Below are 15170 nucleotides of genomic sequence, written 5' to 3'. Positions count from 1 at the left end.
ATAAACGTTTAGGCTCAAGTCTCACAAGGTTGTAGCGTTAATTTGAGTTCCTTCCTTCAAGCATGTTACAAAAACTGATTTTTCCTTTATGATTACATGTGAATTCATAAGTTATAACCACAACCAAGCATAAACCAAAGAGTAAATCAAACTTTTATCCATGTTTATAACTTTCTTTAACCGTCATGCAATTACAAACCAAATCCTCATCATTGTGTTGGAAGGTACCCTAAGACACAAACAAACACACAAAAAACAACTCTTTTTGGGTTTTTAAAACAATTTTTCAAATTTTTATGGGATTTTCGGATTTTTGACTCAAAACACACTAAAACACACCAAAACAGCTTAAAAAGGCTTAAAAACAGTGAAAAACAACATTAGAAATTACGAGTGAGAAAACCCTACGAATTTGTATCAAAACACTTTGGTTACCCCCCATACTTAAATCAAACATTGTCCTCAATGTTTCAAGCATAGACTAACACAAATAACAAACAAACAAACAAAACAGCAACTAAGCAATTTAACATGGCATAAATGAAAACAACAGCAAAGAGAAGGGTTTAGGAACGCAAATCTGGAATTTGGAGTGCTCTCTAGGTCTTCCTTTGTTGCATGCATGGGTTGCCTCCCAAGTAGCGCTTGCTTTAACGTTGTACAGCCGGACGAAGAACCCATTCACTCCTCAATGGAGTCCACGGCATGCAAGGGAATGTCATCCACGGTATGCTCCTCAAAGTTCTCGTAGTACGGCTTCAAACGATGCCCGTTCACCGTGAATTCGTGTCCCGTTTTCAAGCTTTGGATTTGGACTGCACCATGAACAAAAACATTAGTAATAACAAAAGGTCCAATCCACTTGGAACGTAACTTACCGGGAAACAAACGTAAACGGGAATTGAACAATAGCACTTTCTGCCCAATTGCGAACGTTTTGCCTCTAATCATCTTATCATGGAACGCCTTGGTCTTTTCCTTGTAAATGCTTGCGTTCTCGTATGCCTCGTGCCGTATCTCATCAAGCTCATTCAATTGGAACTTCCGGTGACTTCCCGCTTCATCGAGGTTCATGTTAAACTTCTTGACGGCCCAATGAGCTTTGTGCTCCAACTCAACGGGGAGATGGCACGGTTTGCCATAGACAAGCCGAAATGGGGACATTCCAATGGGTGTCTTGTACACCGTACGATACGCCCAAAGTGCATCATCTAACCGTAAACTCCAATCCCTCCTCGTTGGCCCAACGGTCTTCTCTAGGATTTGCTTGATCTCACGGTTAGAAACCTCGGCTTGACCATTAGTTTGAGGATGATAAGGCGTAGAAACCTTATGATTGACATTGTATTTCCTCAATAACGCCTCAATGGTCCGGTTGCAAAAGTGTGACCCTCCATCACTAATGATCACTCGTGGCATGCCAAACCTTGCAAAAATGTTAGTTCTAATAAAATCTGCAACCACTTTAGAATCATTAGTCCGGGTGGCCTATGCTTCCACCCACTTTGACACATAATCAACTGCAAGCAAAAAATATATAAAACCATACGAAGAAGGAAAGGGACCCATAAAATCAATACCCCAAACATCGAAAATTTCAACATTTAGGATAGAAACCTGCGGCATTTGGTCCCTAGCACCAATGTTACCCATTCGTTGGCATTTATCACATGTTAAGCAAAAAGTTCTAGCATCCTTAAAAATACTAGGCCAATAAAATCCACATTGTAATACCTTAAGGGCAGTTCTTTGTGTGCCAAAGTGCCCACCACATGCATATGTGTGACAAACACTTAAAATTGAACGAAATTCAGAATCAAGCACACAACGACGAACAATTTGATCCGGGCAAAATTTCCACAAATATGGATCATCCCACACATAAAACCGTGCATCATGCCTAAGTTTATCACGTTGGTGCCTAGTGTAAGTGCTTGGAATTCGTTTTGTCACCAAAAAGTTCACCAAATCAGCATACCAAGGCTCACTAACCTTTATGGACATCAATTGTTCATCGGGGAATGTCTCCAAAATCGGCAAAGCCTCCTCATTATGCACCATTCGGCTCAAGTGGTCAGCCACTACATTCTCACTTCCCTTCTTGTCACGAATCTCTATGTCGAACTCTTGAAGTAGCAACATCCACCGAATTAGCCTTGGCTTGGCCTCCTTTTTGGTGAGCAAGTACTTCAATGCTGCATGGTCAGTGAAAACAATTACTTTAGTACCAATTAGATATGATCTAAACTTATCTAAAGCAAAAACAACGGCAAGAAGTTCTTTTTCTGTAGTGGAATAGTTCAATTGTGCATCATTCAACGTCCGTGAGGCATAGTAGATGACATGTGGCTTTTTGTCCTTCCGTTGTCCCAAAACAGCCCCTAAAGCGTAGTCGGATGCATCGCACATAAGCTTAAAAGGTAGGCTCCAATCTGGTGGAACAATGATGGGTGCCGTGGTTAACAACTCCTTGAGTTGATTGAATGATGCCGTGCACTCCTTGGTGAATTCAAACGCCACTTCTTTTTGTAGGAGACGGCAAAGAGGTTGTGCTATCTTCGAAAAATCTTTGATAAACCTACGATAAAATCCTGCATGACCAAGAAACGAACGAACCTCTCTAACCGAAGTCGGAGAGGGTAAGTGACGTACTAGATCTATTTTGGATTTATCCACCTCAATGCCGTTTTCAGAGATAATATGCCCTAAAACTATGCCTTGTTTTACCATAAAGTGACACTTTTCCCAATTTAAAACGAGGTTAGTTTCCATGCATCGTTTTAAGATTAATGTGAGATTTTCCAAGCAACCATCAAACGAATCGCCAAAGACACTAAAATCATCCATGAATACCTCAATAATCTTCTCAATAAAATCTGAAAAAATACTTACCATGCATCGTTGGAACGTGGCCGGTGCATTGCATAAACCGAATGGCATGCGGCGGTAAGCAAAAGTACCAAATGGGCACGTGAAGGTGGTCTTTTCTTGGTCTTCCGGAGCTATGACAATTTGATTATATCCCGAATAACCGTCAAGAAAACAATAAAAAGAATGACCGGCTAACCTTTCTAGCATTTGATCGATGAATGGTAGTGGAAAGTGGTCCTTCCTTGTGGTGTTGTTGAGCTTCCTATAGTCAATGCATACTCTCCAACCTGTTTGAATACGGGTTGGCACAAGCTCGTCCTCGGCATTCTTCACCACAGTGACTCTGGACTTCTTTGGGACAACTTGAACCGGTGAGACCCAACGGCTATCCGAAATTGGATAAATCACCCCACAATCGAGAAGCTTTATAATCTCCTTTTTCACGACTTCCATCATTGGAGGGTTGAGTCGGCGTTGAGCCTCTCGAGTTGGTTTAGCCCCCTCCTCTAGAAAGATTCGATGCATGCACGTTGTAGGGCTAATTCCCTTAATATCGGCCAATGTCCATCCGATGGCTGTTTTGTGCTCTTTCAACACCCGAATCAACTTTTCTTCCTCTAATGCCGTGAGTGATGAAGAGACAATGATGGGCAACGTCTCTTCCTCTCCCAAGAATGCATACTTTAAATGATCCGGTAACGGTTTAAGCTCAAGAACGGGGGCCTGAATCACAGAAGGTAACAACGTATTAGTGGAAACGGGAATTGGAATTGGGTTAGACGGCTTACCATGATGTTTTGGCAATGATTCCAAGGCAGCCACAAGCTCGGCGTGTTCATCATTTGGTACGGCCATGTTGGGTTTTGTGCCAAATCCTTGTGCAATTGTCGTTTCGAGTGGATCGTCTTCCAACATATCAAGATAATCCTGCGCCAATTCATCCAATATATCAATAGAAAAACAAGAATGATCATCTTTAGGAAATTTCATAGCTTCAGAAATGTTAAAGTTAATAATCTCCCCATCAAATTCCATTGTCAACGTCCCTTTGAACACATCGATCTTGGTGCGTGCTGTTTTCATGAATGGCCTCCCAAGTAGAATCGGCAATGGGGTGACATTTGGTGAGTCCTCCATCTCTAAAACGTAGAAATCCGCTAGAAATATCAAGTTATCCACCTGCACCAATACATCCTCCAAAACTCCTTTCGGATATGCATTAGAACGATCGGCTAATTGAATTATAACACCATCGTTTTTAAGTTCTCCTAAGTTCATTGATGCATAAATTGAGTATGGCATGACGTTAATTGAGGCTCCTAGATCTAACATAGCATGTTCAAATTTGGTATTGCCTATAACACATGGAATTGTAAAACTTCCCGGATCTTTGCATTTAGGAGGTAATTTCCTTTGTAACACAGCAGAGACATTTTCACTTACTTGAACCACCTCTTTGTTCGAAATCCTCTTTCTTGTGGTGCAAAGTTCCTTTAAGAACTTGGCGTACCTCGGGACTTGCTTGATGGCGTCCAAAAGGGGAATGTTGACTTGAACTTTCCGGAACGTCTCTAAAATGTCCTTTTCAGCTTCTTCTTTCTATGTTTGCTTGAACCTACTAGGAAAGGGGACATTCAAAGGAAAATCATTAGTAGGAATGGAATTGGACTCGGTTGTACCTTTATTTGGCAGATTGGATGGCTTAGGAGCCATGGAGACTTGCGGCAAAGGAACCTCTTTCCTTGCCGTGGCCAACCCTTGTTCCTCCTCTTCAATTATCACTTCCTCCACCTTGTTTGGGGCTGATTTGGATGGTGGTGGGGCTGTTCCAACTTGTTTCCCGCTTCTTAACATGATTGCCTTGGCAGATTCAAAGCCTCCTTTTGGATTTGCAATGGTTGAGCTAGGCAACCTGCCTTGCTCTCGAAACTGCCCCATGAACTCGGCAATTTGCCCTACTTGTTTCTCCAACTCGTCCACCTTTTTGTCCCTATTTTGCATTCCCTGTGCCATAGAAGTTAGTAAATTAAAAATTTGATCATTATCAATAGACGAACCTGATTTTTGGGCAGGTTGTGCTTGGGGTTGAGTTGGTGCAAACGGCTTTTGATAGAAACCCGGGGGTTGTTGCCTAAATCCGCTTTGTTGTTGGCCTTGTTGGGGTTCTCGCCATTTGAAATTTGGATGATCACGCCAACCGGGATTGTAAGTCTTGGAAAAGGCGAAGGATTGGTTGTACGAATTGGCGCCCGGAACCGTCACATCATGGGAAAGCATGAAACGGGCCTTCTTGGAGAAGTTTTTCCCAACTTCTCGAGTCATCCTCCTACGGAAAAGGATAAGTGGAATTCAACAAGAGGAAGGTGAATCTTTTCCTACTTATTATGAACGTTTTAAATCTCTTGTTGCTTCTTGTCCACAGCATCAGATGAAGGAGGAACTTCTTTTGCAATACTTCTACGAGGGGCTACTACCTATCGAACGTCAAATGCTAGATGCCTCGGCGGGTGGAGCCTTGGTGGACAAGACCCCCACGGCAGCAAAGACTTTAATTTCCAACCGTGCGTTGAATGCTCAACAATACGAAGGCGTTGGACAAAGGAGTAACCCACGACCACATCAAGTCAATGAGGTAAGTGCCATAACCGAACTTCAAAATCAAATGGCTAACCTTACTACTTTGCTTTCTCAAGTAGTGGAAGGTCCAAAAGTGCAAAACGTGGCAGCTTGTGATGTGTGTTCCATGCAAGGCCACCTTACGGACAAGTGCCCACAGTTGATAGAAAATGGAGGGTGGGAGACCCTCAATGCCGTGGGATTTGGCAACCAATACCAACCAAGGAATGACCCCTTTTCCAATACACACAAATTAAACCCTCTTTTGACAATTGTAGCAAAGTATGTAAGTAGGGATCGTTCTAAACCGGGGATTAGGAGGGCTTGCTAAAACCTCTAAACTGACTCAAAAACAAAAAGAAACAAAAAATGTAAACAAAAGACTTTTTAAAACAAGAAAGTAAAAGGGGGATTTGGGTTTGGTGAAGTTGAAAGTAAAACAAATAAACTAAAACTTAAATAGATTTCTAGCTAGGAAAATTATAAAACGAATTTGAGAAATAAGATGACGGATGGATTAGTTAGAGGTCCGTTCTTCACACATGACACACTTGTACATGAATTGATTTCCAATTGCTTTTCAATAAACTATGATGCTCAACACCCCAGATTGACCGTGATGCACAAATTAACCCTCAGATTTTCCTTTACTTATTGAATTGGATGAATGCATGCGACAATCCAAATTATTCTCTAAAAAAGTCCCCTATATGAATGCATAATAGAGATACAATCAGAGATCATTACGTTCAATGAAAATCATAATTGTTGACGAGGCAATTGTAACTATGAATGCATGATACGTTTGCCAAGAATTCAATTAACGCGATTGTGACAAGCAACCTTCACTACTCATGAATATAAACTTGTAACAATTAGGTGAAACTCATTTATATTCTAGCATCTAATTTATGTATGAAAACTAAGTATGCATCCTTAATAAACATACAAGAATCAGTTATGAAGAAAATAGATAATTGAATTGCAATCACAACTTATCAAATCACAATTGGAAGAAATCAATTCATATCACAAGCATGTTCATGGCTTCAAACTTCCCCCTAACTAAATAGGGGTTTAGTTCCTCATGTTCACAAAACAAAGATAAACAGAATTATACATTGAAAACAAAAGAAAGAAAACACCTAAACGTTCCAACGATCCATGTTGGATAGCAAGCACGTACAAGAACTTTCCTCTTCTTCTTTGTTGCAACACAAGGTTGGAGTGATGTTTTGAAGGGTTGGTTATGTGGAGGAATGGATGGGAAAGAGTTTAGATATGTAGGGAGAGGCAAGGCAAGGCTTGGAGAATGGTTAATTTCTGGATGATTTCAATGAGGCTGCTGCCATGGGTATTTATAGGGAGAGGATGGACTTGTTTAATTCAATTTTCTGGTGGAAATCAACAAGGAAGCACACGGCATGAAGTGGAGGATAATGGTGGGTTAGGTCTTGAATCATCCACTCAATTTCTGTGCACAATCCACTCATTTTCTGTTGAGTTGGGGATGAATCATCCACTCAAATGTCGTGGTGAGTTAGGCATTGCATCATCTCAAATGTCATGGTGAGTTAGGCATTGCATCATCATTCAATTTTCTGGTGGAAAGCAACAAGGATGCACGGCAAGGATGTGTTTTTAGAGATGAATCATCTACTCAATTTCCTAGTGGGTTAGGTATTGAACAATCACTCAAATTTCTGGTGGAAGTGAGTCAATACCCACGGCATTGATGAATTTCTGGGGTAGGCATGGTTTTGAGTGAAATTTTGGTCAATCCTTCTAGAAACCTATCCCTTCTTGCAACTTGTATTTGTTTCACCAGATTTTTAGCATGTTCCTAGCCTCATTTGATCTTCAATTTCGTCCAAACTCCTTGCTCCATGCATATGCACTTCATTCCAAGCCCAATTTTGCTCCTAAAAGCTCCAAAATGCTCCTTTTTGCATACTTTGACAATAAAACCTGAAATTGCACGAAAATGACTTTAAACACTAAACTAACTAAGGAAAAACAACATAAATGCATGAGAACAAGCCACTTAAGTCGCATAAAAATGCTCCTATCATTCACACTATCTTGATCAAGATAGTGTGAAGCTTTTGAGATTTTGTAGTTGTCCTCCATTGATGAAGCTTTGTTGAATTTCCTTTTTTTTTTCTTTTTTTTTTTTTTTGGGAAACTAGAAGTTTGAAAATGTGGGAAGGACAACATATACAAATTTTTCTTTCACCCTGTTGAGCAAGAGATTGTGATGCAAGCCACACTTTGTAGTAGTCAAAGGTTTGGATGAACCATATAAATTGAATTTGCTTCGAAGGTTAGAGAATTGTAGTTGCCCTCCATTGCTTCGAAGCTTTTGTTGGCACCATAAATTGGTTTTGCTTCACACTGTCTTGATCAAGAATGTGTGAAGCTTTTAAGAATTGTGGTTGAACTCCTTTGATGAAGCTTTTGTTGGCACCATAAATTGGTTTGCTTCACACTGTCTTGATCAAGAGTGTGTGAAGCTTTTGAGAATTGTGGTTGCCCTCCATTGATGAAGCTCTTGTTGGCACCATAAATTCATTTTGCTTCACATTGTCTTGATCAAGAGTGTGTGAAGCTTTTGAGAATTGTGGTTGAACTCCTTTGATGAAGCTCTTGTTGGCACCATAAATTGGTTTTGCTTCACACTGTCTTGATCAAGAGTGTGTGAAGCTTTTGAGAATTGTGGTTGCCCTCCATTGATGAAGCTCTTATTGGCACTATAAATTGATTTTGCTTCACACTGTCTTGATCAAGAGTGTGTGAAGCTTTTGAGAATTGTGGTTGAACTCCTTTGATGAAGCTCTTGTTGGCACCATAAATTGGTTTTGCTCCACACTGTCTTGATCAAGAGTGTGTGAAGCTTTTAAGAATTGTGGTTGAACTCCCTTGATGAAGCTCTTGTTGGCACCATAAATTGGTTTTGCTTCACACTGTCTTGATCAAGAGTGTATGAAGCTTTTGAGAATTGTGGTTGCCCTCCATTGATGAACCTCTTGTTGGCACCATAAATTGGTTTCGCTTGACACTGTCTTGATCAAGAGTGTGTGAAGCTTTTGAGAATTATGGTTGAACTCCTTTGATGAAGCTCTTGTTGGCACTATAAATTGGTTTTGGTTCACACTGTCTTGATCAAGAGTGTGTGAAGCTTTCTACGAGTTGTAGTGTTTGCATTGTTATAGAGGGGAAATGTTTGAAGCAGATGCAAAAGGGCTGAATAGCTTGATCTTCGTATGTCATGCACTGAAGTTGTTGTTGGCTTGCAATAAGACTTTGTTGGTGACTATAACTCTTGTTGGGCATAATTGCTCCCTTAGTTCAATTGTCAAGCTTGCTGGTTTTTAATTATTTGTGAATGCTAGGAGTTCATATGTACAAGTTGTACAACTCGTCTTCTGGTAGGTGGAATGAATGGTGAGTTGCTTTCATCACTTGGTTGGTGGTACGAAGGTGAGTTCCTTCATCACCTTTCATCACATTTTATAACCTGGTTGGTGGCACAAGGATGAGTTCCTTCTTCCCCTGGTTGGTGGCATGAATGGCAAGTTGCCAAATGATATTAGTGAAGGATTATTTTGTGAAAACATGTTCTTTTAAGCAACATCAATAAGCATGCAATTAACAATTAAAGGCGGAATCATGCTAGCATGCACTTAAAAACAAAATATTAACCAAGAAATTCAAAGCCTAGTAGATTGGTGAACCATTAATCAACTCAAAACAAAGTGAGTTGAAATATATACCTTTGTAGATTCCTCTTTGTATTTAAACAAAGGCTAATCACCCAAGAGATAGGGCCTTCATTCCTTGCATCTTAGATCCATGGATTTGGATGGATCTACACCAAGGAGAGCATGGATGATAAATGAGTGACCATGGAAGAATAGATGGCTAGCTACAACTTCCATGGTGGCCGGCCTTTCTAGAGAGAAATGGAGAGACATGTTCTCTCCAATTTTCTCCAAAACAAACCCCTTAATGAATAAAAGGCTATAAAGTCATATTTATACCTTTATTCATTTGAGTGGCAAACTTGTAATTAAAGCAAGTTCACTACCCTTTCTCTATATGGCCGGCCATGGGGGGTTGTTTGGGCTTTTGGGTCTTAGTGAATCATTATTCATTAAGTTGTCATACAACTTAAGTCAATGGGCTTGACATTCGAAGCCCATTGGGCCTTAAGGTCCAAAACCTATCCCGAGGTCTTTAACGAACTTATTCGTTTGATTAATTAACATATTAATTAATCCTTGCCATAAATAATTAAACTATTCAATTATTCTTACTCATTTAGTTTGTTTCATCCATCTCCACCTTATACGGTGTACGATCCATTAGGTTCCTTTTAGCGAGGCAGTGGGCGATCAAAACTCTTTCAAATCGATTATGAATTGAAACTTACTTTCAATTCTCCCTTTAGTGATAATACACTTTTAGGGCTTCCACAAACCATGAGTGACACCTAGCCGTATGTCATGGTTACCCAAGCTAATCAGAAGAGGTTAAGAACCTATTCAGTTTAGGATTACAAATGCAATACGGTCTTTCTCTAATCTAATACTCCTGACCACATTGTTTGGTTTGATAGTTTATTTATTCATGTCTACTATCCAATGTGATTCGTGTGCTTATATGATTTCCTTGAATGTGATTTAGAACGACTTTTCTAAATCTCATTCATACTCTGGCCAGAGATTCTAAATCATATCATAGAGTATTCTCCCTCAAACGGTTTGAAGGTTAGAGATCCCTTGTTGCGCATTCACTCGCCTCCATGACTAAGTGGCTTAACCCCAACGATGCCGTGGACACCCCGATGGGGTGACTTTGACATAATCAAAGATCAAGGACTTAACCACAAGACAACTGTGATGCCTCAGGTCAAAGGACTAATTTGCATTATCCCAAACATGAGTTCTCATGTGACATGAGTATGAGAACTCTTCGTTGATCGCGTTCAGTGAACTCATTCTCTACTGAGCACCTACGTACTTGTCTTAATGTCACACACACCAATGACTCGAGACTAGTCACTCTCCCTGAGAGAAGACATAGCACATACCGATCTTGACGGACTGTCAATGCCCAATTGGCAATCCTATGATCAGGAACATTTAGGATGTGTCTACGAAAGAATGGTCTCATGAATCTAACTTCATTAGATTACATTCTCCCAATCACATATTCCTTGGACTTTATCGTTTAAGCATATAACATTTATATGAGACGGCTCAAACAATAATCTTTGCCTTTTATAGTTAAACTAGATTAGTTTAACATGTGAAATGTCCGTAAAGTATCATCATATGATTGGATTTAGGGCACATTTCCAACAATCTCCCACTTGCACTAGAGCCAATCAGCTTGGTCATCAGTGATGATACCTCTTCTGTAGTCATTTCATAAATGGCTGAGTAGTAGGCCTAGGCAATGGATATATGTTATCCATAGAAGCAACCTTGAGAATAACGACGTCACCATTATACATGATTCTCAATCATGTGGTTCAGTCTCTCATTTGAGTTCAGACCTTGATGAGACCTTGATTCCCAGGCTTAAGCTATCGCCCCATTAATGTCATAGTGTCAGTACACTAGATACACTTTCTGGTTGGAACCGAATAGAGAATTCACTAAATGAACTTTCCCATCCAAACAACATTGTTGCAAACTTCTATATGGCAATATATTTTGCATTCATAATGGAACACACTAAAGTTGTTGATGCACAAAATCAGCGAAGACTTTGGTACAACAGAAAGTGTCAGGTTTTGTGACCTTCGCTTGGTTGCTTCGGTCACTAGTGAGGATAAGTACGTAAATGAATAGAGACAGAGAAGCAAACACAGGATGTACGTGGTTCACCCAGATTGGCTACGTCCACGGAGTAGAGGAGTTCTTATTAGTAGTGAAGGGCTTACACAAGTACAAAGGATCAAGCTCTCAATTTAGTGAGTTCTTGTGAATGATTTAACACAAAATGGCATTCGGCAATATTGTGGGGGAATGACCCCTATTTATAGAAAAACTTGTAGCTTTGTCACATTGACATGTGTCATGTTATGATTGGTTCTTGATGTTGACACGTGCTGCGCTCTGATTGGCTTCTAATCTTGACACGTGTCGAGTAGTGATTGGCCTCCTGGTCGGAGGGGAACTCTTCTGGGTCCTTGACAGTATAGCGTTGGCCGGTGCTCGGTAGTTTCGGGATTGGTCAAGTATGGTACAAACAGTGCTCCCCTAAGTTCCCGAGTGAGGGAAACTCCTCGGTTGGGGACTTGCAAGATCCAATCCCTTGAGTAATCACGAAACTTCTAAGTACCGAAGTGTGGTCTGATCTTCATCTGCCCTTCTCTGGAAGTACCTTTCCTCCATCCGGGAATGGTGTACTTAGCTGATGTTGACGCACAAGGTAATGTATCAATTTCACTTGAAGCTTAGTTGTAGTTTCGGGCTTAGTCAAGTGTGATACAAACCCTATAGTAGGAGTCCCCCAAGTCGCCGAACTAGGAGATCTGCCGAAAGAGGTGACAGACAAGGTAAGCAGTCAAACTTCCAAGTAAGCAACCCAGGATCAGAGGTTTGACGTCGGCTTCCGGTTGATTGTTCTCATTCTCCTTGTCTCTCATTCAACTGCCAGGATAAGGAGAAGCAAATGGATAAGAGATGATATGAGATACTTTTGCTTTTGAAGAAGTAACTTTCCACAGGCTTATTCTTGAACTGTGCTGGAGGGTTTTCTGGTGCCCTTCAGAGTATAAGGCCGACTCAAAAATTTGAGGGTCAAAACAAGTCCATCAAATCTAGAGTACGTTCGACCTTGATGATATGGGATACTTTTGCTGTTGACGGAATAATGAATGTGGTATGGAAAGGTGTCGTGCTGTAGTGATCTGTTTCAGCTCACCGTTGAACCTTCTGCTTCAATCTTTTGCATGGCAGAAGTGGTGTGCAACCTTTGCATTTAAATGGTCCTTCAGAACATTCCTTCATAGTGACTCATCCACGCTTGGCAGCTTCAGTGTAAAGAGCCAATATCTGATCAACTGTCATGAGGTATTTGCCGGTGGAATTCGTGACCTTGACAGCAGTTGAGGATGAGTACTCGAGAGCAATGCTAAGTAAGCAACCAGGCAAAGGCTCCAGGCAGTCAGTTCCAAATTGGAGGTTTGATTTCAGGTTCCGACTGACTGCTCTCTTTCTCCTTGTCCTGCAGGTGTGGACAAGGACAAAGACAAAGACAGGGAGAAAGCATGATATGGGATACTCTTGCTTTCGACCCTGATGATATGAGATACTCTTGTTCTTGGTGTGGCTTATTTGCTGAGGTATTATCGGGGGGAAATAAAGCTGAGTATTTCGAGAGGTTATGTTGAGGGTGCCTTTTCGAATGTGAGAAAGGGTTGAGCATTTTTGCAGGTTTGCCTGTCCGTTGAGGAGGGAGGTCAATGTATATAGGGATTTCCCAATAACAAGTAGTAATGCTATTCCTTTACCCTTCTTGGTCACAGCAATGTAGTGGGAGCTGCCAGCTTCACGTGTTTTAATTTTGTCAGAGCACTTTGAAAAAGTGGTATGTGGTATCTGGAAAGCTGATATTACGTGTGGAGATTACAGACAAGCTTTATCTAAGGAAATCTGGCTCTCGAAGTTCTGAGAGTTGTGCCTCTTCGGTTTTCGAACAAGCAATCCCGTCGAGGATCTGACTCTCGAGATTCGGAAAGCGGTGCTACTCCGGTTTTTGAGAAAGTAATTATGTTGGGAGTCTTTTCTCGAATGTGAGTAAAGGTTGGTCGTTCTTGCCAACCTGTCTTGCCACAAAACACGGAGGTCGACACACATAGGGACTTTCCAGTTGTCAAGCAGTGGTGCTGTTCCTTTACCCTTATAGGTAATAGTAGGGTAGCTGGCACTTCGAAATTCTCGTGCCTAAACTTTGTCAGAGATCTTTGACAAAGTTATATGTGGTACCCGAGGAGTTGATGGTGCATATGGAGAGCGGTGATTGATCAGTAAGATTCACGTGCTTTCTACTTCACCAGAAATCTTCGACAGATTGCCCGTAATTTCCGCAAAGCTGATTGTGCATGTGACATGTGCTGACGAGGCTGCAAAAGCAGGTGCTTCTTCGATTTCTGAGATCAGCCCTCGTGGTCTCTGAGCAGCCCAGCTTTTGAGAAAGCATTCGCCTCTTCGATTTCTGAGATCGGCCCTCGTGGTCTCTGAGCAGCCCAGCTTTTGAGAAAGCAAACGCCTCTTCGATTTCTGAAGCTCCGTCGAGTGCAGATTTTTATAGAGGCTGGCATTAAGTTCCACAGCACACTTGAATCTCTACCAGTAGAAGCTCATTTCTTGCACTTCTAAGATCTTGATTTGTCTGACCTCTTCCTTCTTCAACACATTTGAAAATGTCTGGACCCTCCGACCGTCGTTTTGACTTGAACCTTGGAGAAGAGACAGCCACGCCTTCTCCAGACAACATATGGCGCCCATCCTTCATATCCCCTACTGGTCCTCTTACCGTTGGGGATTCTGTGATGAAGAATGATATGACCGCTGCAGTGATGGCCAGGAACCTTCTCACTCCCAAAGATAACAGACTACTTTCCAAACGGTCTGATGAGTTGGCTGTTAAGGACTCTCTGGCTCTTAGTGTTCAGTGTGCAGGTTCTGTGTCTAATATGGCCCAACGCCTATTTGCTAGAACCCGCCAAGTTGAATCATTGGCTGCTGAAGTGATGAGTCTCAAACAGGAGATTAGAGGGCTCAAGCATGAGAATAAGCAGTTGCACCGGCTCGCCCATGACTATGCTACAAACATGAAGAGGAAGCTTGACCAGATGAAGGAATCTGATGGTAAGGTTTTACTTGATCATCAGCGGTTTGTGGGTTTGTTCCAAAGGCATTTATTGCCTTCGTCCTCTGGGGCTGTACCTGGTAATGAAGCTTCAAATGATGAACCTCCAATGCCTCCTCCTTCTGGGGTTTTGTCAAGTACTGAGGCTCCGGATAACCACCCTCCGGTGCTTTCTCTTTCTGGGGCTCTACCGACTGCTGAGACTTCCCCTAAGCAACCTTTGTGAAGGCTCCCTTTTGTTTGTTTATTTTGACTCATGTATATGTACATATTTGTGGCTTATCGAAAATATTAATAAATAAGCTTTGCTTCATTTCAACATATTGTGTTAAATACACCAAAGCCTTCTTCATAAAGTTCTTTGAATTTTTGCTTTTGTTGAAACCTGTATTGTTGAAGCTTTGTGAGTGAAGCATGTAGTTTGAGGTAGTGTTCCCTTAATTTCCCGAGTGAGGAAAACTTCTCGGTTGGAGACTTGAAAAATCCAAGTCACTGAGTAGTCACGAACTTTTGAGTACCAAGGCGTAGTAGCATATGGTGGGAGTCCCCCAAGTCTCTAGTCGAGGGAGTTGACGACTGAGGTGTCTTGCTAATAGTCCATGTCGTAAGTACCAAAACTTCATTCTTTTGTTTTCTAAGTGGTAGCCCCGGACTTTTCCTTCATAGATTTTGTTGATGAAGGTTGCTAGGCCCGAATAAGTGGAATTGCAGAAGGTGTAACCGTTGGTGCATTAACATCATAATGGAAGCATCACAATGATGGAAGCATCACAATGATGAAAGCATCATAATGATGA

The 15170-nt window shown here is 41.3% G+C and overlaps 1 protein-coding gene across 1 annotated transcript; it reads right to left on the bottom strand.

The window, feature by feature from the left end:
- Positions 1-681: 681 nt before the first annotated feature.
- Positions 682-1164, bottom strand: LOC139196630 (uncharacterized). Its single transcript, XM_070822999.1, has 2 exons — positions 879-1164; positions 682-815 (listed from the first exon to the last, which is right to left on the bottom strand). Exons 1-2 carry the CDS (start codon positions 1162-1164, stop codon positions 682-684), a joined length of 420 nt encoding a protein of 139 aa, XP_070679100.1.
- Positions 1165-15170: the final 14006 nt, after the last annotated feature.

This window comes from Malus domestica, chromosome 05 (genome assembly GCF_042453785.1).
Source record: "Malus domestica chromosome 05, GDT2T_hap1".
NCBI classification, from domain to species: Eukaryota; Viridiplantae; Streptophyta; class Magnoliopsida; order Rosales; family Rosaceae; genus Malus; species Malus domestica.
The sequence above is the reverse complement of the archived record's forward strand: the minus strand, read 5'-3'. Positions and strand labels throughout refer to the sequence as shown.

Excerpts from the sequence above, each read along its gene's own strand:
- LOC139196630 (XM_070822999.1), bottom strand. The coding sequence starts at position 1,164 with ATGTCCCCATTTCGGCTTGTCTATGGCAAACCGTGCCATCTCCCCGTT. Across the intron at positions 816-878 it reads CCGTTTACGTTTGTTTCCCG|TCCAAATCCAAAGCTTGAAA; the intron begins GTAAGTTACGTT and ends TTCATGGTGCAG.